This window comes from Triplophysa rosa, linkage group LG5, assembly GCF_024868665.1.
Source record: "Triplophysa rosa linkage group LG5, Trosa_1v2, whole genome shotgun sequence".
Classification (NCBI taxonomy): Eukaryota; Metazoa; Chordata; class Actinopteri; order Cypriniformes; family Nemacheilidae; genus Triplophysa; species Triplophysa rosa.
The window spans coordinates 27,328,613-27,353,738 of NC_079894.1; the positions used below are offsets into that span (position 1 = coordinate 27,328,613).

The window sequence follows — 25,126 nt, forward strand, 5'->3', positions numbered from 1 at the left end:
CAGACGGCAGATTGAAATGCTCTCTCTCTCTCACACACACAAACACTCACACATTTGGGCATCTGTCTTCATGTCGCTGTCTGTTTAAGGTCAACGAATAAGCAGATTTGACTGAATGCTGTTGTGCACGTTGTGTGTGTCTATCAAATGAATGTCCTTTACCACCCAACACACACTCATCAACCATCAACACAGCCGTCTGTAAATATTCCTTGTGGCTTTTCACCAGTGACCATTCAATTCATTACTGTTTCAGAATCACGTCTCACCACAATCGATACGTTTCCATTAACGTGATGAACGACTGTTTTTGAACGATCTCATCTCAACAGATTCACAACATGGTATGATACATTGAAGTGTCATGAGTAATGCTTATTTCTAAATTATGTCTGTCCGTCTGGAATTTCAGACAGTTTAATTTGAGCCGATTACCCACGTTGAGACTCATCACAGCAGCATTCATTTGATGTTACAGCTTTGATTAATTCATAGGGAATGTTTGTAAAAGGAGGCTAGATTTTCAGTCTTTTTCATACGGAGCGTTTTTTGTTCCAAAAGCCTTTCATTCCTCTCCATCACATTGACAATGCCAGACTCGATCTGCTATAATTCATCATTCATATTGACTTAGAGCATTTCTCAGAGGACACGAACTGCGGGTGAAGCGGAGACAAATCCAACAGATATGAATGAATTATGCATCCATAAAACGATAAGGGAGCTTTAAGAAATGTAAATCTTAAGAAACCCATGTACGTTAAGTATGAATTAAAACCAGTGAGCAACCAGGATTTGATGCTGTTATTTTTATTATGTATTCATGTCATGTGAATTTTGTGAGAATCTCCTGCAAATACATTTTTATTTGTCCATGCTACGACGATGCAACAACATATTAGTCTATTATAAGTCGTAGGGGTTTTAGAGATTTGGTCTACCTAACTACTGTCAAGAAGTTAATAGTAGGGCTGTGTACACAATAACATGCTGCATTACTTGTACTACATTTGCAGTAAAATAGGTTGATAATATATCATTTAGGCAGTATACAATTATAGTGCACACTATACATTAAGCAGTATAATAGCATAAAGCTAATGTAGCCATGTTCAAGTACGATTGGCCATACTCTTAAAAAATATGCAGAATAGAATACATTACATTTATATAAGAAATATATGCAATTTCTATGATCAATTTTATGGTATGGTCATAATTTTGAGGCACTTTGAATAAAAGTTTAGACAAAATGATTAATACAATATAATAGAATTGTATTGATACAATTACAAAATAAGTTTGTGAAGTATTACAAGTAAAATATTATTAGAATTTTAAATATGCAATTATTTTATATTACAATTTACAATATACAATATTGTCAATTGTAGAAATTATTATGAAGAGTTCATTTGCAAAAAAATGTTTTACTTACCCAAACTGTTTTGATTAAGTAATAATAATTTAAAAAATACAGCGAGCTAACAAAATAAAATCACAAAAAACATAATGAAAACATGCTTTTTTACTTTTTTTCTGTTTTTGCAAATAAACTTCATATATAAATATTATCGAGTAATTATAATTGTGTGCTTGTAATGTTAATAATATATATTATATTTTATTATATAATGTATCATACTTCGCTATACGTTAAACTAAAAACTTTTCACACGTATTATTAGTTTTCTTGCGTCCTACTCCAGAAAGGCTAGTTTCAGTGACGTCACATGAAGGGGGCGTGCCCACACGTGTCCATCGAGTCGAGGGTTGAAGACGTGAAGCGGCTCCAGTACGGCCTTCGGCGGGTGCTGTGAACGCGATCATGTAAGTTTCACATTTTTGATGTCACTGTTTTAAACCTCAAGCGTCATATGTTGTTGTAAATGGTGAACTCTTGCGGCTAAAGTTTAGTGTCAGCGTTTCTGAAGTTGTTCTTTAGACTTCTAGAGTGCGTAACGTTATACAGAAAGCAAGTGATTTACACACAGTCAAGATTCTGTAACATTCTTATTTTGAGATTTTGTCAAACAGATGTACTGTTAAAATGTTGTTCGTTAGATTTGTAGATTAAATCTAGACGACTATGTGAATTCGTTGTGTTCACAAACCTTTTTAAGTTACCCGTCTAACTAGTTCTTCTTGAATGAGTTTTTAAAAACATGTAAATCTCAGACACTCAAACATTACTTCCGAGTTCAATAGGTCAACACAGTGTAATTCATTCAGTTATTCTTACAAATCACTTGTTTAACTATATTTCCAAATAAAGTCGTGTCTTCAGGTTAAATGATAAGCCCACCAGTAAAATGTTTTAATAGGTTTTGCTTTATATGCTTTCAATATGTATTTCATTTATAATATATTGTGTATTCATATAAATGTGTATATATATATATATATATATATATGTTATATAGTGTATATTATTCTTATAATATATATATATATATATTTAAATTTATTTATGTTATGCGTTTTGTTTGGTTTGTTAACTTTTGTTTGCTCAATGTTATAGTAACCCAGAAGTATTGCAGAATTCTTCAACTTTATCACTACGTTTACATTAACATTTCTTCTTCGTTATAAAGAAGATTTTGTTTATTGACATTTTCAAGTTTGAACCCAAATGTATCTACGGTTTTTTTATGTTTCTCATCCTTAAAGTGATTCCATGTTGTCTCTGAATTCATCTGTTTTAAAACTACTGTATTGTGGAATGACATGAAAAAAATGTAATTCAAGTGCAATCTTTAATGTAGTGTCTCTTGTGTATTCAGGCTCCAGTTGTTTATTCTGTGTGTTTTTAGGGAAGAAGACACCCTGCTGTGGATTCTGGTCGTGTTGTTGCTTTTGTTCTGCAGTGTGGATGTGTGGTACTTCATTCGAGCAGTTGCTGTGGTGACCAGGGCTTGGTTTCTGTCTCCTGTATTTGACATCACAGGAGAGCAAACCGTCAGCGGGTGGGTGCTTCTCCGTGACGTTGACCTTTGCCATATGAACAACGCCCGCTATCTTCGTGAGTGTGACTTTGCCCGTTTCTCTTTGTATACTCGCAATGGGGTGTTCAAGGCTATAAGGGCCCTTGGGGCCAACATGGTTGTTGGGGCAACAACCATCCGCTACCGGCGGCCATTGTGTGTGGGTGAGGCATTCGAGCTGCGGAGTAGAATCGTCACTTGGGATGACAAGTCATTTTACGTGGAGCAGCGGTTTGTGTCCAGCAAGGATGGAATGGTCTCTGCCGTCATGTACTGCAAACAGAATGTACTGCGTAGCAGCCCCGATAAGATCCTGCAGCACTTGTGCAAAAGAAAGGTGAGCAGTTTACTTTCTCATTTATACTTTAAAACTGTTTGCTGTATGATGAAATATTGTGCATTTGGCACACAAGTCATATTAATTATGTTAATTTATATTTTTAATGGTGTTTTGTAATGGTGTTTTAAAGGGCTCATATGGCGCGAACACGTGTTTTTCTGTGTCTTTGGTGGGTTATAAGTTGCCCATGCATGTATTAGACACGTAACATTGCACAAATTAAAGTGTGGGAACAAAAGAGTCATTCTATTTAAAAGCGAATTCTCACCCAGACCTGCAGCCTGAAACACCTCGTGTAACCACACCCCCACAAATCTACGTCGGTTGGTGGTATGAGTTTACTAAGACTGCCCAAATACGCCCTGTGCACAAGCGTAGCGACGAATTTCCGCTGTCGCCAGAAGTCGGAATGTCAGTTTACGGTTTGCTCTCGCACCGCACAAAATGTCAGTGTTTACAAGATGTCTTAAATATCTGCCAAATATAAGCATTAACGATCTATAGATGCGCAAGTCAGTACTGTCGGTACAATTGCTTTGGAACTTGATGTTCCAAATATGGTAAGAGGCGTTACATTTCCGTCACACGCTTGCAGTATTCCACCAATCACTACGCACTGGTGAACTGGCCAATCATAGCACACCTCGCTTTCCAGAGCCATGAGCTTTGTTAAAAATCTGCATGTTTCAGAGAGGCGGAGCAAAGAGGAGATACAAACATGCACGGTGTGTGGAAAATACAGCGTTTTTGAACCTTAAATCGTGTATACACATTACATTACATCTAAAACAAACCATAATATTTGTTTTAGCCGTGTCATATGACCCCTTTAACAAAGATAATAACGGGGAAAACAACTTGATGTTATACAGTAAAGGATAACAAACGTACAGTATCATTAGGTGAACTACTCTTTTAAATTGGGGCAATGAAAATCAAACTTGACGATGTGTTCCAATATACCCATATCAGAACCTGCAGTCTTGTTATCTGATTTTCTAGGTTGAAGTGCCAGAATTTCCTGAAGACCTGCAGCACTGGATCAATTTCATCTCTTCCAGTAGTAAAGCTCTCAGAGAGGAAAGTGGACTGGATAATGCAAAGAATAAATGAGGACTTACACAGAGCTACCGCTTTCAACGGACTGTCACACACTGGTTTACAAAAACATTCTGATTGACACACGTCAGATGCTTCAATAATAAAAATGTGAATTATACTTTGTTGTACTGTACATTGTTTGGCCACATTTTTTACTTGGAAACCATCCGAATTGTGGATGTTTATTAAACGTAATCAAATGAACAAAGGGTAAAATAAATAACATTTTGTTTTATTGTCTTTTTGTAACGTCTTGACACAAATCTGACGTCTTGCCGTTTGTAGGGCAGCCTGCTGACGTAGATGCCGCACTGGCCGGTGGGTCGTGTCAATGGCGCCGCCATGTTGGGCAGGGCAAAGTAGTTCTATAGTAAATAGGGGGAGATTCTTGTTTTGTGAATAAAAGGCAAAATGACGTTTACGTTCTCAAACCAAGAATGCAACGGTTTATGATTTACGTGTGGTAAAACAAAGTTCTGTTTCATTTGCTTATTTATTGTCCAAACGCTTTTTCTGTCACGACAACCTCGCGTTTGACAGAAATCTAAGTCCATTTAAAATGTTTAAACGTTATTGCAGTTTTTCCCGGCGCTCTCTCTCTCCTTCACTTTAATGTGTGTATAAATCCTCGTGCCCTGCCCAATATGGCGGCACCGTTGGCGCATCGCTGCAAAAGACGTATCACGTGGTTCAGCGCTCAACCAATTGGAGAGAAGCTTCGGTCTTTGCGGAAGTGTGAGCAGCCGGTGTCGTTCTAAGCGTCCATCCCGTGAGTAACATAAGAATTTCACATATAACAAGATTATGATGAGTGAAATTTGTAAATTCATTCGGTTATGAATGAATATTAGCTATTTTAAACAAACGGATAAACATAGATCGTATTTTTTGTTCGACCTTGCCGATGTTTTGTAGCTAAAGTCTGATATTTCATCTAAAGGATTAAATGACGTGACTCTTGACGGATGTTTCCGTAGTGGTCGTTCATTAGACATTATTTGTTGTTCAAATACAACATCTTGTGTATTTTATTGTTGGGTCATACTTGTCAATTTTCTGTACTGTAAAATGCAGTTTAAAATATGCTACAGAAATGTCAATTGTTTCTTAAAAAAATGAACCATTGTTGAACCCTGGGAGTATTTTAGCGTATTGATACCCAATTTTACCACCATATTGGTCGTACTACAAATATGGTTAAACTATGGTAAGACAATGGTAAATTCGTGGTTACTAGGGTACTACAAATACCATAGTTAAACTATGGCTACTGTAGTAAAACCATGGTTCATTTTGGTAAGGGTCTTACCTCTGGGATGTTCGGCATGACAATATGAACCATCTGCATAATCATGATATGAATATTTAATGATTTTCTCTGTGAAACAGGATCATGCTGCTGTGGGTTCTGTCTGGGTCTCTGGTTCTGTTCAGCAGCATTGATGTCTGGTACTTCCTCCGAGGGTCTTGGATAGTCATCAAGTCCTGGTTTCAGGGCCCAGTTCAGGACATTCTGGCCGAGCAAGTGGTTCACGGACGGGTTCTCCTTCACGATCTGGACTACATGTGCCACATGAATAACGCCCGCTATCTGCGCGAATGCGACTTCGCCCGCTTTGCGCACTGCACCCGAAACGGGCTCTTCAGGGCCGCACGGGCTTTCAATGCCACGATGGTGGTCGGGGCTTCGACCATCCGCTACAGGCGCTCTCTGGTCCTCGGCGAGGCATTTGAGTTGCGCACCCGCATCGTGTCCTGGGACGAGAAGTCCTTCTACCTGGAGCAGAGGTTCGTTTCTAAGTCAGACGGGTTCATCTCGGCTGTCATGCTGTGCAGGCAGAATGTGATTCGCAGCTCTCCAGAGAAGATCCTGGATTTTCTTTGCAAGAGAAAGGTGAGGTTCATGTAGTTGTAGTTTGGCAAGGGTGCTGGGGATATTCTTGTCTCACTAACATATCTGCCATCTGTCTGTCAGGTGGAGTGCCCTGACGTACCAGAGGATCTTCAGCACTGGATTAGGTTCATCTCTGCCAGTAGTCAGGCCTTGAGAGCGGAGATTGGATTAGATGAGAAGACCAAATGATCATTGCACAAGACTTTGACCGCAAGCCTTCCTTGTGCATGTAAGTTTCCCCATGATGCCATCCTTAAATTATGTAACATTCCTCGAAGGGCAAGTTTTGACAATGTCGAAGGCATTACTGATCCAGAACCTGTGGCTTTTATCTGTTCATCCGTTTCCTCAGCCGTACAGTTTGCTTTAGTTTAGAAAATGTATTGTTGTATTTAAAAAAAATCTGATACAGAGGCTGCAAGTGAAAAATTTAGCTGCAAGTAATGATGACTGCATGCGTGAATGTTTGAGGCTGAAAATCTTGATTCCATCGACTTGAATGTCAGGGGCTTTCTGACAGTACATGACCAAATGAACATCATTCTTGAAGCTGAAGTGTGTAATTTCTTTAAAGATGAGGTAACACACGCAGTTTCTGCCAGTCTCATATTAATCATGAGTACCTATACAGTAGTATTGCATACTTCGTGTCTTCGAAGAGTATTTAGTTTGAACAAATTTATAACAGAGAGATACAGCTGTACGATTATTTCCGGAAAAAGTCGAGCTCCTGGAGGCGGGGAAGGGGGGGCGGAACTACAGCACGAGCACACAATACATCATCTCTTTCGCTCACGCTCGCTCGCGCGCAACAGTGTAAAGAAGTCAGAATGCTTGAAATAGCATGTTACCTCCGCTTTAAAATAATACATGTTTTTAAATGGTTTTCAAGCACTCCGTCGGGCTGCCATTACTTGGCCAAACACATAGTCTCACCCCAAACTCACACAGTTGGTTGAGCCAATGTTGCTGTGTCAAGTTGGTTGTTTGAGTGTTTACAAAACTACCTGCACATGGCTTACCCGTTGTTGACTTTGCACAGAAATTAGTTTATTTCTATAGCACTTTTTATAATTTGCATTGTTGCAAAGCAGCTGCACAGAAAACACGCTGTGAAATAAGCAGACAACAAATAAAGATTTAGTCAAATGAATCATAATAGATTTATAATAGAATATACATTTATAAATATATATTCAACATACATTTTTTAACATCAAAAACTTACACACTTCAGCTTTAACTTGAAAAACGTGTTTAATATGTTTGCACTGAGTATTTTATTTCGTACATACGGCAAATGATGTCGAAAAAATAACAGTGTTGTTTTACACTGAATATCATATATTTATTGTCATCATAAATGTTTGTGCTGGTCTGATATATTATCGTTATTCCAATTTGAAATCTTTAACTATTTATTGTTATTTAAAAAGGAAACATGTATTTATTAAATGAAAATATTTTTGACCTCATATTAGTTTATTTAGGAATTGAAGCACCCGTCATAAAACTTGAACAACTTGCATTCTGAAATAAAAAAATACGAAATAAATAAAAAGGTTGTATTTGTGAGTTATTTTAAAAGCATTTAATTATATATTTTTAAAAACTAAATTGTCCAGTGTTTCAAAAATGTATAGAGCATGTCTACTGAGAGCATCACTACCGCCCCCTAGTGTGAATACACTACCATCACAGGCTACTGAACTGATGTCTGAAAACATTGAAACACTAAATCACTGAAAACACTTAAATTCCTCATAATTTACTCATACCATGCCAGATGGTCCAAAAGCTCCAAGAAGCTCATCCATCCATTCATCATAAAAGTAATCTAAATGGCTTAAGAAAAAGTCTTCTGAACGGAAATTATAGGTGAGAAAATAATTGATATCTTTTCAAATACGGCAACCATGGTGATCTATATTTTCAAATCTTATTGGTTCCTGTGTCTTGTGACCAGTTGTCATGTGTTTTTTTGTGACACAAATGATGAGATTTGAGTTATTGACATACTTGATTTTAGTGTTTAATTTCAGATGAGAGAATTTTCACTTTCAAGTAAATTCCTTTAGGATGGGTTGCGTGCCTTTTCAATACTAGATATAAAACTCTCAAATAGTTGAGACAACAGCTTTATCAGTCAGACATTCAAGTTGGATGCTTAAATATTGAGTAGCGATGATTTTGATATGTTTTGATTTCTTTGGGTATTTTGGTGTTGCAATTAAACGAAAGGAAAATAAAATCAATGTTAAAATATTAAAAGAGAACTAACGTGTATTGTTTTACCCATATGTCACTAATACAAGTATGTTGGTGGGTCTTGACCAGTGTTGGGTGTAACTATTCACTAAGTAATTAGTTTCCCTTGAAAAAGTAAAGTAAGGGATTACTCTTATTTTTTCTGTAATTTAATTACAGTTACTTCTGGTGTGTGTGTGTGTGCGTGTGTGCGTGCGTGCGTGCGTGCGTGCGTGTGTGTGTGACTATTCACCTAATGTTTCACTTTCTGTATGTCATGCAGTAAACTTGCTTCCACCACACACTGCAGATCTTTCTCTATCTGCTCAGCTGTTGTGCAAGGCAGCGGTCCGCCCCTCCCCCTCCTTTCACAGCTCACGGTCACATGACTCTCACTTCCTGCATAAACAAAGCCTGTCTGCCTGCTTCACACAGGCTCGGGCGGACTGCAGCTTTTAAAATGGCGCAGGCTGGGGTTTTCCTGGAGCACGACCAGTTCAACTGTTCCATCTGTCTGGACGTTCTGAAGGATCCCGTGACCATTCCGTGTGGACACAGTTATTGTAAAGGCTGCATCAAAGGCTACTGGGACCAAGATGACTATCTGGGTATTTATGGCTGTCCTCAATGCAGGCAGACTTTCACGCCCAGACCCTTTCTGGGTAGGAACACCATGCTGGCTGACGTTGTGGAGAAGCTGCAGAAGACGGTACTCCACGCTGCACCCTCCGATCCGACCCAAGCTGAGCCCGGGGACGTGGAGTGTGACGTGTGCTCGGGGAAGAAAAACAAAGCCTTCAAATCGTGTCTGGTCTGTCTGGCGTCTTATTGTGAGAGCCACATACAAGCTCACTTCGAGTCGCCCGCCTTCCAGAAACACAGACTGGTTTCTCCTTCCAGGAACATACGAGAGCAGCTGTGCCGTCAGCACGAAAAACTGCTGGAGGTTTTCTGCCGCACGGATCAGCAATGTATTTGTCACCTTTGTTTGACGGATGAACACAAAGGGCATGACACGGTTCTGGCAGCAAAAGAAATGAATGAGAAAAAGGTAAATTGTGGATGTTTTGTAAGATATTAAACGGATATTATAGTTGTTTGAATCATGATACACAGCAGAAAATTAAAAACGAATCATTTTTGACGAATCAAGTTGTTTTGGGCAGAACGCTCTGGCAGAGATGCAGAGGATTTCACAGCAAAGGATTCAGGCGAGAGAAAAGGAGTTGGCAAATCTGAGACAAGCCACACACATGCTCACCGTGAGTCTGATGTGTTTTGTCACGTGTTTTTCCAGCACAAACTCTGTTCTTTGTTGAACTTTGTTGATAAACTCGTTTCAATCTATATCAGCTCTTGTAATCAAACCTTTGATTCTTCAGGTGTAGGAAAAACTACAGTCTATAAAACGCTTGGGTTTTTCAAGTCATGGTTGGGTGAAACATGGACAAACCCAAGCATTGTTGTAAATTAACCTAGAAAATGTTCATATTTAACCCAACCATGACTTATGAAACAAATCAACTCGGTCCAAATCCTATTTATGTCACATTGAACTTAATAGTTCTTAAAACATTTTAAAACAACTTTACTTCGTATCATTTTCATATGACAACTGATTTTTATTTTTCCACCGTCACACCGTCATTATTTAGCTTTTACATGACTTTCTCTCATACTCATAATAAGTAATATAAAACTCATAAAATGTTCAATGTTTTCTGCTTAGTCCAACATTTTTCTCTGGGTAGAAAAAACAGGAAACCTTTACAAACAAATAACCTGTGAATACTGTCATGTTATTTTATTTATATTTCAAAAAGAATGATCTTTGTGCCTATATAATGTTAGTCGGTTGGGTAGAATCTAATCCATGTTTAATGATTGATGATGCAGCAATAAACCAGCTAGTAATTTGAACTTTGATCATTTAAAACAAAATTAAAACAGTGATGTATTTTAAGGACAGAAGTTCAAATAAAGTACAGTACTAATATCAGAATTGGTTCAAAGTATAGTTTGTTCAAATCTGTATCGCCCAAAAAATCCTATCGGTGCATCTGCAGTATAGACCAAAGCCACATTTGAATGATGTCATGTTCAAGACCACAAGATCAAGAATCTACATGTACCATATGTAAATAGACGAATAAAATAACTAAATTAATATTAATAAGTATTTTTTATTTGTCCAATCTTTGCTTCAATAAATCATTTTTTGTTTTATTACAACTACAGCCACAGAAAAAAAATAAGAGACCATTTTCAGTTTTTCTACATTTACTATTTATATATATATATATGTAAGGAATAATTGACGACGGGCCATTCAATTATTTGAAAGTGAATGCACACCCTGAGGTGGTAATGCGGCCACGACGTGAAGCGGAGTGCATTACATTTAGAATATTTGAACGGCCCAGTGTTAATAAATGATTTATTCCTCGTATTGTTTCTATCTTCAGCAGTAAAAAAAATCACGCAAACTTTTGAAAGTTGAAAAATATATTTGTTATCAGTTATATAACTAAGCAGTATGAAGAGGAAAACGAACCAGTAGGCTATCAGTGTTTATTAATGCATTTAGTTTTTCTATTGAGTTATTTTATTTATTCGATTTCAGTGTATGTATTTCTTGTTTTTGAAATGCTTTGTTTATTGAAACGAAACTGCACACGTTTCCATTAACAGTAAAGTTTGACATTATAAACATCAGATCAAGAGCAGGGTGCTGTGTGCGGTGATGGCCTGTAGGCTACACTATAACCTTTCTGTTGTTTAAACTTGGCAAGGTGATATGGAACTGTAATGCGGTCAGCAGACCCGGAACACCTTCATAGGTGTGCATTTACTGAAAGTGAATGCATACCCATAAAACGTTTGTCAACCAATCAGACTGAAGCATTCAACAGCCCCGTGGTATAATTCACTCACCCCCATGCAACCCCACCTCCTTCCTCCCCCCCATTCTAACTGCACTTAAGGTATGTGTAGAGGATGTGAACCGGTCTTCAGGAAGAAGAAGACCAAGAAAGCTCCAGGCCCAGACGGTGCTTCACCTGCCTGTTTAAAAGTCTGCGCTGACCAACTGGCCCCCATCTTCACACAGATCTTCAACAGATCTCTGGAGCTGTGCAAAGTTCCCCACTGCTTCAAACGCTCCACTATCATTCCGGTCTCCAAAAAAATCCAAAATCACTGGACTTAATGACTACAGACCTGTCGCTCTCACGTCTGTGGTTATGAAGTCATTTGAGAGACCGGTCCTGGCCTACCTGAAGGACATCACTGGACCCCTGCTGGATCCTCTTCAGTTTGCCTACAGAGCAAACAGGTCTGTTGATGACGCAGTCAACATGGGGCTGCGTTATGTTCTACAACACCTTGGTTGACCTGGGAATTACGCAAGGATCTTATTTGTGGACTTCAGTTCGGCCTTTAATACCATCATGCCTGACCTTCTCTCAGACAAACTGACCCAGCTCTCCGTGCCCACCCCAATCTGTCAATGGATCACTCCTAACAGACAGGCAGCAACTAGTGAAGCTGGGTAAACTCACATCCGGGACTCTCACAATCAGCACTGGTGCCCCTCAGGGACGCGTGCTCTCCCCACTGCTCTTCTCCCTGTATGTAAACGATGCAACTGCAAAAGACTCCTCCGTCAAGCTCCTGAAATTTGCAGATGACACTACCATTCACTACTATTCTCAGCCTGAACAATTAACAGCTCTTACTACCCACTGTCCATCACATTGCACACTTGCACATTGCACACAGCATCTGGAAACTGTGCATTGTAAGAAACAATAGGTTAAACCTGTGAATAACACATCTGTACACTCTTTTAAAAAAATTTGTTTTTTGTCTGTATTTTTTCCACTTTTTGTATATAGTGCATTATTGTTTTAATTTAATTCTCATTTTTTCTATCTTAATGTATATTTGCACTATGTTTGCACCATGTGTACACTTTCTTCTGCACTAAGCTCCTGTCACCAAGTCAACTTCCTTGTGTGTGTAAACTTGGTATGATACTTCTGACCACCGCACACAGCACCCTGCTCTTGATCTGACGTTTATAATGTCAAACTTTACTGTCAATAAACAAAGCATTTCAAAAACAAGAAATACATACACTGAAATCGAATAAATAAAATAACTCAATAGAAAAACTAAATGCATTAATAAACACTGATAGCCTACTGGTTCGTTTTCCTCTTCATGCTGCTTAGTTATATAACTAATAACAAATATATTTTTATAACATCAATTTTTTAACAAACATTTTTTTTTACTGCTGAAGATAGAAACAATACGAGGAATAAATAATTTATTATCACTGGCTTTTCTGTCACATTACCGCAAACACGCACACATGGACACGTGGCTCAAGCTTCCGAGTCCGTTCCCTCTAACGGAATGAGATGCGCAAGAAAGTAGTCCCACCATCAACATCATTTTAAAGACGATAACGTGACAAACATTGAAATTAACAATTTGATAGTAACCGTGTGGTAACCGTGGTATAAGCGGAATAATTGACGACCGGCTGTTCAAATATTCGAAAGTCAATGAACACCCGAGGTGTAACGGCCACTCCAGTTCACGTCGTGGCCGCATTACCACCTCAGGGTGTGCATTCACTTTCAAATAATTGAACGGTGTGTGTGTGTTTAGGTAAATTTTTTTATTTTATTATGTGAACTACTAACAATATTCTCCCAAATTTCAAATAGAAAAATTGTTTCTATTTGCATTTATTTTCAGAAAATAAAAACCGGAGAAACGGGTGAAAATAACAGAAAAGATATTCTGTATTTTTTCTAACCTCAAATACTGCAATGAAAACAAGTTCATATTTACTTTTAAGTGAACAGTACATGACAGTAATATTTGTAAATTTTTTGGTTGTGATAACCTAGATTTTTCTCCCAGTTTTCATGTGTCTTGTCATGCTGTCAGTCTTTCACGTTGCTGTTGGAAGACTTTATGTAACTCCTGAGGTTTGATACATCTAGAAATGCTGATTGAATGAACATTTGGAACAGACTCTTAATTTTTCCACGCCTGTATATCTATACTGTACGTCAAACTCTTATTAAAAGTGCACTGTAAAACTTTGCTGTAGTTTTTGCAGCAGGTTTGCCAGTAACTTACTGTAGATTTAATTACTACTTAATATACTTTCCAATTCGTACTGTTTTCGATTACTTATTTATATTATTATATATTTCATATTACAAAATTAAAACCCTTTGACTTTTGAGATTCTAAATGAGCAAGAAGAGACTGGCATTAGCACAGCAACTCTGCAAAAAATGACATTCTTCCTAAGCATTTTTCTCTTGTTTTCTGTAAAAATATTGAAAACTTCTTAAATTATGATACATTTACATAACAAGAAAAGTGCCCCAAGATATTTAGTCTTGTTTCTATGGAAGAAAAATATGTAAACTAGGCAAGTTTGCTTAAAACAAAGCTGTACATTAAATCTACAGTAAGTTACTGGCAAAAAAAAGTTTAACATTGTGGATATTTACGTTTTATGATGTATGTAACTCACTCACGTGTCATGTTTTGTATTTCTCAGCATTCAGCACAAGCCGCTCTTGAAGAGAGCGAGTGTATTTTCACAGAGCTGGTCTGCTCCATCGAGCGACGGCGCACCGAGGTGAAAGATCTGATCCGAGGGCACGAGAGGGCGGCTGTGAGTCAGGCCGAAACGGTTCTTCGACAGCTGGAACAAGAGATAACCGAGTTAAAGAAAAAACATGCGGAAATAGAAGAGCTCTCTCAAACAGAGGATCATATCACCTTCCTCCAGGTAATGTTTGTTAGATTATTAACACAACACTATTCTCTCGGAAAAACCTGTCACACTATGATGCTTATGAATCATATTTTGGGGGGATTTCAATCTACAATATTTCTGGCACCAGCCCAGATCACTAGCAACACAAACGTATTAATATTAAATGTTCACCTATACCAATCATTTCAACATCAAGTTTTAATATTTAAACATAAATACATGAATAGTTCCCTTGAAAATGAAATTAGTTTCAAACCCATATGACTCTTACTTTCTTCTGTGGAGTGTGAATGCAGGTGTCTGGCAGAATTGCTTCATCTTTCTCTTTTGCGACAAAATACAATGTGACGTGTGGCTAAAATCCAATATTATGCGATGCTTTGAATGAATGCGAAGTCTACATAGAATACAGAACCGCGGAGGTCTCAGAACACCTTTTGTGTTCCGAACAGGTCGGGTTTGAAAGGACATGAAGGCGAATAAACGAAAACCAAATTTCCCACTTGGCTGAACGACTAATTTTAATCGGAGCATTTGTACCCTGAAGCAAGAATGGTCTTGATTCAATGTCTGAAACATTTGGCCATCCTGGTCTGTATTGTCTATAGTGGAACTTTTCTTAAAAACTTCAAAGGACTTGTAGAAAGCAACAGAAGCTTGAATTTGTGTCATTCTACGAGACCGTTTTCAACTGAAAACGCAAAAAAATATGCGTTTTAGCTGTCCGTTTACACGGAAACGGCGTTTTAGGGGACTGAAAACGCCGCCGTTTTCGTTTCCATGTAAACTGCACACGGAACTTTCTGTAAACGATGACGTCACGCGCATGCGTATTAAGCGCTCAGTCAAGCGAGTATAGCTAAAACAAAATAGCGGCTTCCCGTACTGTGAGCTCTCGCTGCTCGACTATGTATTAACGTTTCCCCAGCAAAATGTGGATTTGCTGCATCCACAAGACCAGCGGAGACACACTATTACATTCGCCAGACTTTAAACACACATATACGTCGACCAACGGTATTAAAAAGCACTTTTGCCTTATAACTGTGCATGTGTACGTGTCAAGGCACGTCCTGTTTCTTTACACAACAACATCGCCATCCACTGGCCTGGCGTGCATACTACAGCGGTTTTCCTGGATCCGTGTAATTGCAGACCGTTTTGATAACGCTGTCATGTGTACGTGAGGCTTTTCAAAAACGCAAAGGAAAAACTTTTCATTTTTCGCTTTTCATCGTGTAAACGTGGCCTTTTAAACTTAAATCTGTCATGATATGTAGAGGCGGAGTTTAATAAAGCAATAAGCCCCGCGAAGCAGTGGGTTACAGTGCATTTTATAACAGCTAAGGGCGTTGTGGCACGACGCGAAGCGGAGTGCCTAAAACCCCGTAGCTGTTATAAAATGCACTGTAACCCACTGCTTCGCGGGGCTTATTGCTTTTATAAATGGTTATTCCATATGCTTAGCAAGGTTTCATAAAATAAAGTAAATAAAATGATATTTAGGCTATGTGGTGCGGTCAGCCGTTATATATTGAGGTATTTTATAACGGCTTAGAACTCCGCTCAGCCAATCAGAATCAAGGACCAGAACTGACCGTTTTATAATCCTGCCTTTGGTTTCCTCACACCGATGTCACTTGTGTTCTTTTCTTATTTCCTAGTATCTTTCAGTTTGGGAATGATTCTGTCTTGTGTTGTCTTTCAGAGTTGCAGGTCTCTGTGTGATCAGCCTGTGCCTGTTGAAGTGCCAAACATCGAATTGGACCCAAACTTCAGACATGTAGTAGAGGCGCTGTCTGAGTTCCAGGCTCTCCTAGAAGACGTGTGCCAGGGCGGATTTGTGAACATCTCTGAGAAAGGTAGACCTGAGTCATGTGCTGTGTCTTCTGTACAGCTGCCTGAAAATAACGCGCATTGGGAAGTTAATAATAATGTTTAATTTAAAATAACGTGCATTGGGAAAGCAGTTTTAATAACATTTTATAAAACGGTCAGTTCTGGTCCTTGATTCTGATTGGCTGAGCGGAGTTCTAAGCCGTTATAAAATACCTCAATATATAACGGCTGACCGCACCACATAGCCTAAATATCATTTTACTCCGCTTCGCGTCGTGCCACAACGCCCTTAGCTGTTATAAAATGCACTGTAACCCACTGCTTCTTGGGGCTTATTGCTTTATTAAACGAGACATTCGAAGCCGTTGTATTGCTAAAAACATGTTGCATTCTGATTCGCAGTGAATGATGTTACTATTATTCAACCCATGAAACCGAAGACAGACTCGGAGTCAAACGCCGGTAAGAGTTTATTTTAAATTGCAATAAAAATATATTTCTCACAACACCATACACTGTATATATAAAAATTGAATGATTTAAAATGTAAATTATTCTTACATGTTTAAAAAAAAAACATTTTTATAATAAAATGCATTTATATAAATACATGGAAAGATGGTTTAGGTGCTAACATGCTGTTTATTTCATAGCCATAGAAACACCTCTGAACTTTGGCCAGGTGGCACCGAACCCTTTTACCTTCACTGTCCCCACCTTTGGTGTGTTTTCATTGTCATCTTACGGTGAGTATCAGAAAAAAAACCTTTACATGTTGAGCTTTGATTTCAGATGGTTGTGTTTGAAGAAGGGTGTGTGTCAATTCTTCAAACTAATTAAACTGCTTGAGATTACTTGTGCTTTAAATATCCCACGTCCAGTGTAGTTTGGTCATTTCAATCAAATAAATACATGCAATGAATTAATCAACATTTGTATACAGTAAACAATTGTCTTGTAATACTTGCTTTTCAGGAGCGCGAACATCAGCTTCTCGACAGAGACTACAGCCGCGCAGAAAGAGAAGGTAGCTTTAAGACCGACCATAAAGACGCCCGATCAGAATGTGATGGAGGAACACAGTAGATGCTCAAGATGGTTTTATTCTTTCGTTTGTTTTGGGGAAAATGTACATTTTAATATTGTATACACTGAAAAATGTATTATTCACAAACGTATTCATTTTCTGGTCTCCTACAAGTATGTGCTTTGAGTGCAAGTCTGTGTGATATTTAAGCAAAGATATAAGTATTTTCTGAAGTAATAATCATACGTATTGTATAGTATGGCATTTTAAATCTGCGCAATTGCTTTATTGCTATTACGTCCATGTATTTACAGAGGTTTTAATGTTGATTTTAGCTTCATAACATGTCAGAGGCATGGACAATATTTCATTGCTAGTATTTTGAAAATTAGGATGCTAAATATTTTTCATACCATACACAAAATAAAGTTTCATTCATGCAGTTTAATGGCTCTGGAATTTTACTGAATTGACTATATAGCAGCTTGGTATAGAATTCACCCAAAGATATCCAATATATATATGTACGTATTATACACCGTTTCTTCAGTGTGCTGTATGGGTGTTTTTGTATGAATTCATACATCTCTGGTTTCACGTTTTATTAGTGCTAAAGGCTGCATGACGACACTTAGAAAACAACGAATGTCACCTTCATTTGTGCTGTAAGGGAACTTGCAACAAATCAGTCTTGGTGAGAACAAGGATGAATTTGATAACGTCCTGCTCACAAACATCTGACCTGAATTCAATTGTCTTTTCAACAATACTTTTATGATCTACAACATGCACTTGCCAATGCACACAATCCTGTATCCCATAATGCAATGCACTCATCTTGACCTTCTCATTGTTCGTAAGGATTATTTCAGTAGAACTTGGATACACCTGAAATGCAATTTCAGCATAAAATATTATCATCTAATTCTAATCCATTTAAAATAGTAGTTTTTGGTAGAAAGCCAATCTCTGGCTCGATTTCATGCCAAGGACAACTTATTCAAGAAATGAGTGTTAGTACAAACAGTAGGGCTGTCACCATTATGAAATTTGGCTGACGATTAATTGTCTAATAAATCATTGCGATTATGACATTTCATTTTCTGTTTTCGGGCTTTGACATTTACATTCTCATACATTTTTGATTTGGCATTAAAATGACCGTATTGTTCTGAATATAAGACGAAAATGGGGTCATGATATATTCAAGGGTGGGCTTTTAAGTGTCAAATACTTGGAAATTGAGTAAATTGATCAGGAGTGAATTGAAGCCACCATTGAAATGCTATCAGTCATAGAAAAGCTTCTAGTCTGTTGTTTTTCTCACTTGCAAGACTACAATAAAAGTTTACTTCTATGTTAATGAGATTTTGGTATAGGCTGGTTTTCACACTGAGATTAGTTTCAATAATAATGTTATTTTATGGTATACGCTTTAAAGTTTTTTTTTTGTTCTTGTGATGGTACATTTGACCAGCATTACCATACTTTGTTACAATATATAGGCCTACACTAAAATATGCAATATGCAGGCACTACAGCTCTCCCTTGTGTCTTTAGAGATGTGCAATAATTGCGATGATCTGAAACCATCGCGATTGTTTGACCTCATCGCGATGGTTTCAGATCATCGCAATTATTGCACATCTATAGACGAATATTTAATAATCGTTAACAAGAACATTGTTATATTGTGGTCTAAAGCCCTTCAACTATCAATGAAACTCTACAATAAAGATCACCACAAGAAAAAAATCTCATTCATCCTATGATTCAAGTTTGTAATCATCAACCTCCAACGTCACAAATCAACAACATTTTATATCAGAGGACAAATAAAACCACTAAATTCTCAACCTGTCGAGCAGACGTTATAGTAGACTAAACAAGCATTGATTTATTTTAAATAGATGAATGGGAGTGGATAAAGGAAAAGCAGACAATGCCCAACATGGGAATTGTCATTTAAAGATTTATTTAAAGAATTATAGAATTGAAAGAATGTCTCAGTATTTTATTCTCATAGCTCAATGTGTGTCATTTTATACATTTAAAAGCTTTGCACCTCGTAATTAAGTATTACAAAAGTTTTTTTTCAAACCAAGTCAAAATATTAAGTTAACCCTTTAATGCATGAATGTATAATAACCCCAGTCACTATTGTTATTTGTTTTTAATTGTGTGCGTTTCTATATGGAATGTAAAACAAGGTTTTTCACTTTTAATTTTTTTTACACATTTTCCCAAGACATTTTCAGACATAAACTTGTGGGCGTCGTGTGTTTCGTTTTTGTTTGAAGAAGTAGTGAACTCTGTGAAAGAGTTGAAATAAATTCACACACCAAATATTCACCCAGACAATTATAAAATATTTTTTGTTGTCTGAATAGAAATGCTGAAACAAAGGTGTTTTTCGTTTTCGTTTCTTTTAAATACTATTCTGTTAAATACACTCGCACATGCACTTAGACATCATATCACAAAGTTCAATCATGACAAATCAACAAACGTTATTAAATAAAAACGCGAACTTCAAACAATACAACAGAAAAACAACAGAGACAACGACAGCGGAACCAAAACCAGCAAACAGTAATCCATTTAAATCATGGTACCCACTTAACGTTCATGCTGCAAGGCATGCTGGGAACTTCCAAACCCTTGTTAAATGTAAAATAGGTTTGCAAAGTTGAATGAACTTGAGTATTTAAGTACAGTCAACAAAATAATCTTAGCAAGCAACATGAATCTTATTCAGAAAAAATATGACCAAAATCTTTGTTTTAAAGTGACTTTATATACACTATATGCCATTTATATAATATCTATTGCGTGTTAAACAAGCTTAAACCTACATTGTACACCAGATTTCTTTTGTGCGATTGGCTGCTTTAGGCTGTTTTGCATTGAAACCTGATAGTCTCTACCTGCATAATGCCCACGCCCGCTTTACACACAAGCGCTCTATTGTGTCCGTCCCGTCTCGGTGGCCACCTTTCGTTTCACTCGCTTTTAACCACAGCTGTGGGGAAAATGGCAGGCACTAACATCTCTGTGGACAAAGAGCAGTTCTGCTGTTCGGTGTGTCTTGACGTGTTGTGGGAGCCGGTCACTATACCGTGCGGTCACAGCTACTGTATGGAGTGCATTAAAGGTTACTGGAGAAAATGTGATTTGAAAGAAGAGTACAGCTGTCCTCAATGCAGACGGACCTTCAGCCCCAGACCTGCGCTCTCCAGAAACACCATGCTGGCCGATATCGTAGAGAAACTGAGAAGATCCGGAGTTCAGGAGAGTCGCAGCGAGGCGGCGGTTGACGAGTGCGACGTTTGCGCGGGAAAGAAACGCAGAGCCGTTACGTTCTGTGTGAAATGTCAGATGTCATACTGTGAAATTCACCTGAAAGCTCACAACGAAAGGAACCGGGGGAGAACCCACCAGCTCGCTGAAGTCACGAGACAACCGCAGAAAAGAATCTGTTCACGTCACAATAAACTAAAGGAAGTTTACTGCCGCACCGACCGACGGTGCGTTTGTAGCTCGTGCTTGAAGGATGGGCATATGGGGCACGACGTCGTTTCAGTGATGGAGGAAAGAATGGAGAAACAGGTACCTGAACAGATTGTGATTCATATTTAAACATATTCAGATCGACATCTGACTTGATTTTCAAACAGAGACGGCTGGAGGAAGCGTGGAAGAAGTCAAAGCAAAGGTGTAAAGACAGAGAAAAGGAGCTCAGGGACATTGTGAAATACATCAAGGTATCAGGATGTCAGATTTTTTTAAAAGTTTTTAAATTATATTGAAATCTCTAGATCAAGAGATGCTCGTCCATATTTGACCAACATTGGGTTCTGCTTTACTGACCTGTATCCCTTCCACATCGACACAGCGTTCTTCACAAGCAGTTGAAGAAGACAGCGAGAAGATCTTCGTCAGACTGCTGCGCTCCGTTGAAAAGAAACACTCGGAGGTGAAAGAGATGATCAGAGGGGAGGAGAGGAAGGCTTTAGGCCAGACCGAGAAGCTTCTAGAGAGATTGAATCAACAGATCACTGAACATCGGAGAGAGGAGGCCGTTCTAGAGAAGCTCTCAAACACAGATGACCACGTCTATTTCCTACAGGTAAAGATTCGGAGTCTCACAATCAACCCACACAACAACAAAAAACTTAGTACCTATTTTCCCTAGCTTTTTCTTGTTCTCAACTTTTGATCAAGTAGTTTATCTCAACTAAATTTTCTTAGTAATTACAAAAAAACCCAACTGTTGAACCAACTTGAAATAACTGAACAATAAGCAAATTTGTGAGTTCACTCAACTATGGATTTAAGTCCATCCAACCAATTTATGAAACATCATTCATTAAAAAACAACTCTAAATAAATACAACAGGCAACTTAGCATTTGCGTAAATGAAGTTAGCAAACGCTAAAACAGAAATCCTTTTTTAAAATTGGAGTCAAATCCAAACTAAATATGACACGATGCATGCTGGGAACTTTTCTGTTCGTCGAGCTTACATCATTTTGTACGTTTTGGAAAAATACTCGAGTATCTAAGTCCAGTCGACAAAATAATCTTTGTTAGCAACACGCTGTGGACGAATTTTGTTCAGTACACACAAAATAGTATTTTGGCTCCTTCTACATAAATGTCTTTTGTTCAAGTAACGTAATTACCTTTGTTGATGACCATATTCAAGTTTTTAGTGTTGTTTCGAAACATAATCCATGAAGAAATACATTCAAGGAGCAATAACATGGGAGTCTTTGGAGAGAACCATAAGTCACCTATATTGTGTTGGCTTCCCTTACAAACATAATAAGAATACTTCAAGTTCATTTAATTCAAGCATATTTTCAAGTAGGCCTATACTATACTAATGTCAATGTACACCCTGTTGAAAAAAACAGCATATGTTGGTTTGGTATGTTTTGATGGTTTGCTGGTCATGTGCTGGTCCTTAGCTGGTTTAAGCTGGTTAAACCAGCATCAAAACATATACCTAACCCAGCATATGCTGTTTTTTCAACAGGGCAAGTATACTATTATAACAACCATTTTAATATTTGTGCCCACTTTTTAGTTTTTGAAAGCATAAAGAGTATACAGAATACAAAGTATAAAGTGTACCAGAAGTGAACTTACTGGTGTACTGCAACTAATCTACAAGTGCACTTAAATATTTTTGCAAGTGCAAATGTTTAGTTTATGAAAGTACACTTTGAAGGATACTCACTTTCGTTTTATAAGTTAACTTAACATTTTACTTATTGCATTATGTGAAAAAGTATTTAATGTGCTCTAATCAACAGAGTAAGCACAACTTTAAGCCAAGTATACTTAGATTACGTCAAATTTTAGTAAAGAGTAAAGGCCAAATATAGACTTTTCTGTCAGTAAAAGTATACTCAAATGTAATTTTTTATTTCTAAGAAGTACTGTACATAAACTACACTTGAATAAACGGCTTTTTTGTAAGGGTTGGACTGTAAGAGAAAAGAAAATATCCATCTTGATAAGAGATCAAGGTGTGGATTTGTCACCTTCTGTTCGTGTGTGCAGCACTGTCAGAGCCTCTGTGCTCCTCCTGATACCGGGGGTCGACCCAGCATTGACGTCGACCCGTACTTCTCTTTGCTGATATTGAGAAAAGCTCTCGCAGAACTGCGAGAAAAAGTTAATGATGTGTGCGATCGAGAGACAGCGAGGATCTCAGAAGCGGGTGAGTTGCACATTTTGATCACTTAACACAGCGGTTCTCAAACTGGGGGCCGTGGCCTCCTGGGGGGCCCCCAAGATGGTTCCAGGGGGCCACAGATTTTGTGGCATTTTAGAAATATAGATATCTATCATACATTTTGTGCAATCAAACATCAGAAAAACAACGCCACCAACCAAAAGAATTGATGTTTTAGCATTGTTTAACTGAATATTTTCTTGGTTTAAGTGAAATTTTAAGTTTAAGATTATAAGCCTTTATTTGGGGGTCCGCAAAGCAATGCACTCTACACAAAGGGGGTCTTACAACAAAAAAGTTTGAGAACCACTGCCTTAACATTCAAATGAAAAGGAATTTTCATCTATTGATTTGAACAATACTGAATCACATTACAAGACATTGAAACTCTTTTGGTCAGATCTCATTTGCCACCTCTGTACATGATTGTAAAAGTGGAAGACTTTGTTAACATGGCATTTGAGTCATAAACTGATGTTGCAATTGTTACGGTTAACATTTTTTAACTTGGTTTTCTGCAGCACAATGGTCAGCTAATGTTATGTTTATTGGTGCATTCAAAATAAATAAAATGCACTTACAAAAGACATTTCACAAAATAGGCCTGAAAAAAGAATCTATTAAATACACAAATACATTTAAATGTAAATTATTCCTACAAATGAATCTGAATATTTGATGCAGTCAAATTGACATTTTCACATAACAAGCATTTCCCGTGTTAATACACAAACACCCGTGATAATATACTCACACGTGACACTTTTATATTTACAGTTGATGAAGATCGTGAACATTCATCTGAAAACTCGCAGAGCTCAGCGGTGAACATTGAATCAGGTACAATCAGCTACATCAACTCACCTGTGTTTGCACGTTCATGATCAAAGACACATTTGATCTAATGTAAACTCACTCACCTTTTCCAGCACATAAACATTTACTACAAACTAAACCCAAGACCAGAGGAGACTTCTTACAATGTAAGCTTGATTTTATATCATTCATCCACTGACGCAAGACAACTAGAAAATCATAAAACCACACTCTTATGGTTAGCTCAGATAAACCCAACTGATGGGTTAAATTAAAGGTTATCCCCCCCAAAACGAAATCTGTCATCATTTACTCATACGCAAGTCGTTTCAAATCTGTATAAATGTCTTTGATCTGATGAACAACGCTTGTAACCAAACAGTTCTTGGCCACCATTGACTACCATAGTAGGAAAAATGACCATGGTAGTCAAAAGTGCCCCAGAACTGTTTGCATTCCCACATTCTTCAAAATATCTTCTATTGCGTTCAACAGAACTAAGAAATTTATAAAGGATTTTTATAAAGCAATAATTCCTTTACAACCTCAATACTTCATGTTTAGACCATAAACAAACTAATTCTCTTTTATCATAGATAGCTGTGATTTAACGTTAGACCCCAACACTGCAAACTCCTTCCTCCGTCTTTCTTCTGAAAACAAAGTCGTCACGACAGAATACGAGCCGCAGTCGTACCCGGATCACCCCGAGAGGTTCGACAGCTGGGCTCAGGTCCTGTGCGCCGAGGGTCTGGCCAGACGCTCTTACTGGGAGGTGGAGTGGGGAGGCAATGGAGGAGTTTCCATCGGAATCTCCTACAAAGGGATTCACAGAACCGGAGGGAATACGGATCGAAAACTGGGACACAATTCCAAATCCTGGAGTTTAGAGTTTTCTGATTCTGTGTGTTCGTTCCAGCACAATAAGTCTAGGATAGAAATACACACCCCAGTGCCAGACAGAGTCGGGGTGTTTCTGGATCACACGGCTGGGCATTTGGCTTTCTATAGCGTTTCTATGGAAGACGACTCCATGACGTTACTACATCGAGAGCAGACCACCATCACCCAGCCGCTCTACCCCGGATTCTGGGTTGGATTGGGTTCCACTTTAAAACTCTGCCAAACATTCAGCTTTGCAGCATAGTAAGACATTACTATTATGTTTTTATTTATAATTTTAAATATTAGCTTAGAAAAAAGTTTAGCTGCACTTACATCATGGGTTTGAATCGACATGAGGATGAGTACGATATGTTCAATGTTTGGGTGATAAACTCTTTAAATATCAAATATTTGATGGAGATGCATGCATG

The 25,126-nt window shown here is 37.9% G+C and overlaps 3 protein-coding genes across 3 annotated transcripts; all 3 read left to right on the top strand.

The window, feature by feature from the left end:
• Positions 1 to 1,716: 1,716 nt before the first annotated feature.
• On the top strand, positions 1,717 to 4,553 carry them6 (thioesterase superfamily member 6). Its single transcript, XM_057334635.1, has 3 exons — positions 1,717 to 1,830; positions 2,814 to 3,321; positions 4,327 to 4,553. Coding segments are annotated over exons 1-3 (621 nt in total). The 5' UTR covers positions 1,717 to 1,828; the 3' UTR covers positions 4,438 to 4,553.
• Positions 4,554 to 5,076: 523 nt separating this feature from the next.
• si:ch73-52e5.2 (protein THEM6) lies at positions 5,077 to 8,294 on the top strand. The gene is made up of 3 exons (XM_057334636.1): positions 5,077 to 5,194; positions 5,815 to 6,319; positions 6,401 to 8,294. The coding sequence occupies exons 2-3, from the start codon at positions 5,819 to 5,821 to the stop codon at positions 6,506 to 6,508; spliced, it is 609 nt and encodes a 202-aa protein (XP_057190619.1). The 5' UTR covers positions 5,077 to 5,194; positions 5,815 to 5,818; the 3' UTR covers positions 6,509 to 8,294.
• A 146-nt stretch (positions 8,295 to 8,440) lies between these two features.
• ftr87 (finTRIM family, member 87) lies at positions 8,441 to 25,058 on the top strand. Its single transcript, XM_057334695.1, has 14 exons — positions 8,441 to 9,617; positions 9,733 to 9,828; positions 14,160 to 14,393; positions 16,090 to 16,243; positions 16,623 to 16,682; positions 16,874 to 16,966; positions 17,196 to 17,247; positions 20,208 to 20,856; positions 20,925 to 21,011; positions 21,143 to 21,376; positions 22,820 to 22,979; positions 23,772 to 23,834; positions 23,924 to 23,977; positions 24,407 to 25,058. Exons 1-14 carry the CDS (start codon positions 8,952 to 8,954, stop codon positions 24,955 to 24,957), a joined length of 3,153 nt encoding a protein of 1,050 aa, XP_057190678.1. The 5' UTR covers positions 8,441 to 8,951; the 3' UTR covers positions 24,958 to 25,058.
• The last annotated feature ends 68 nt before the right edge of the window (positions 25,059 to 25,126 follow it).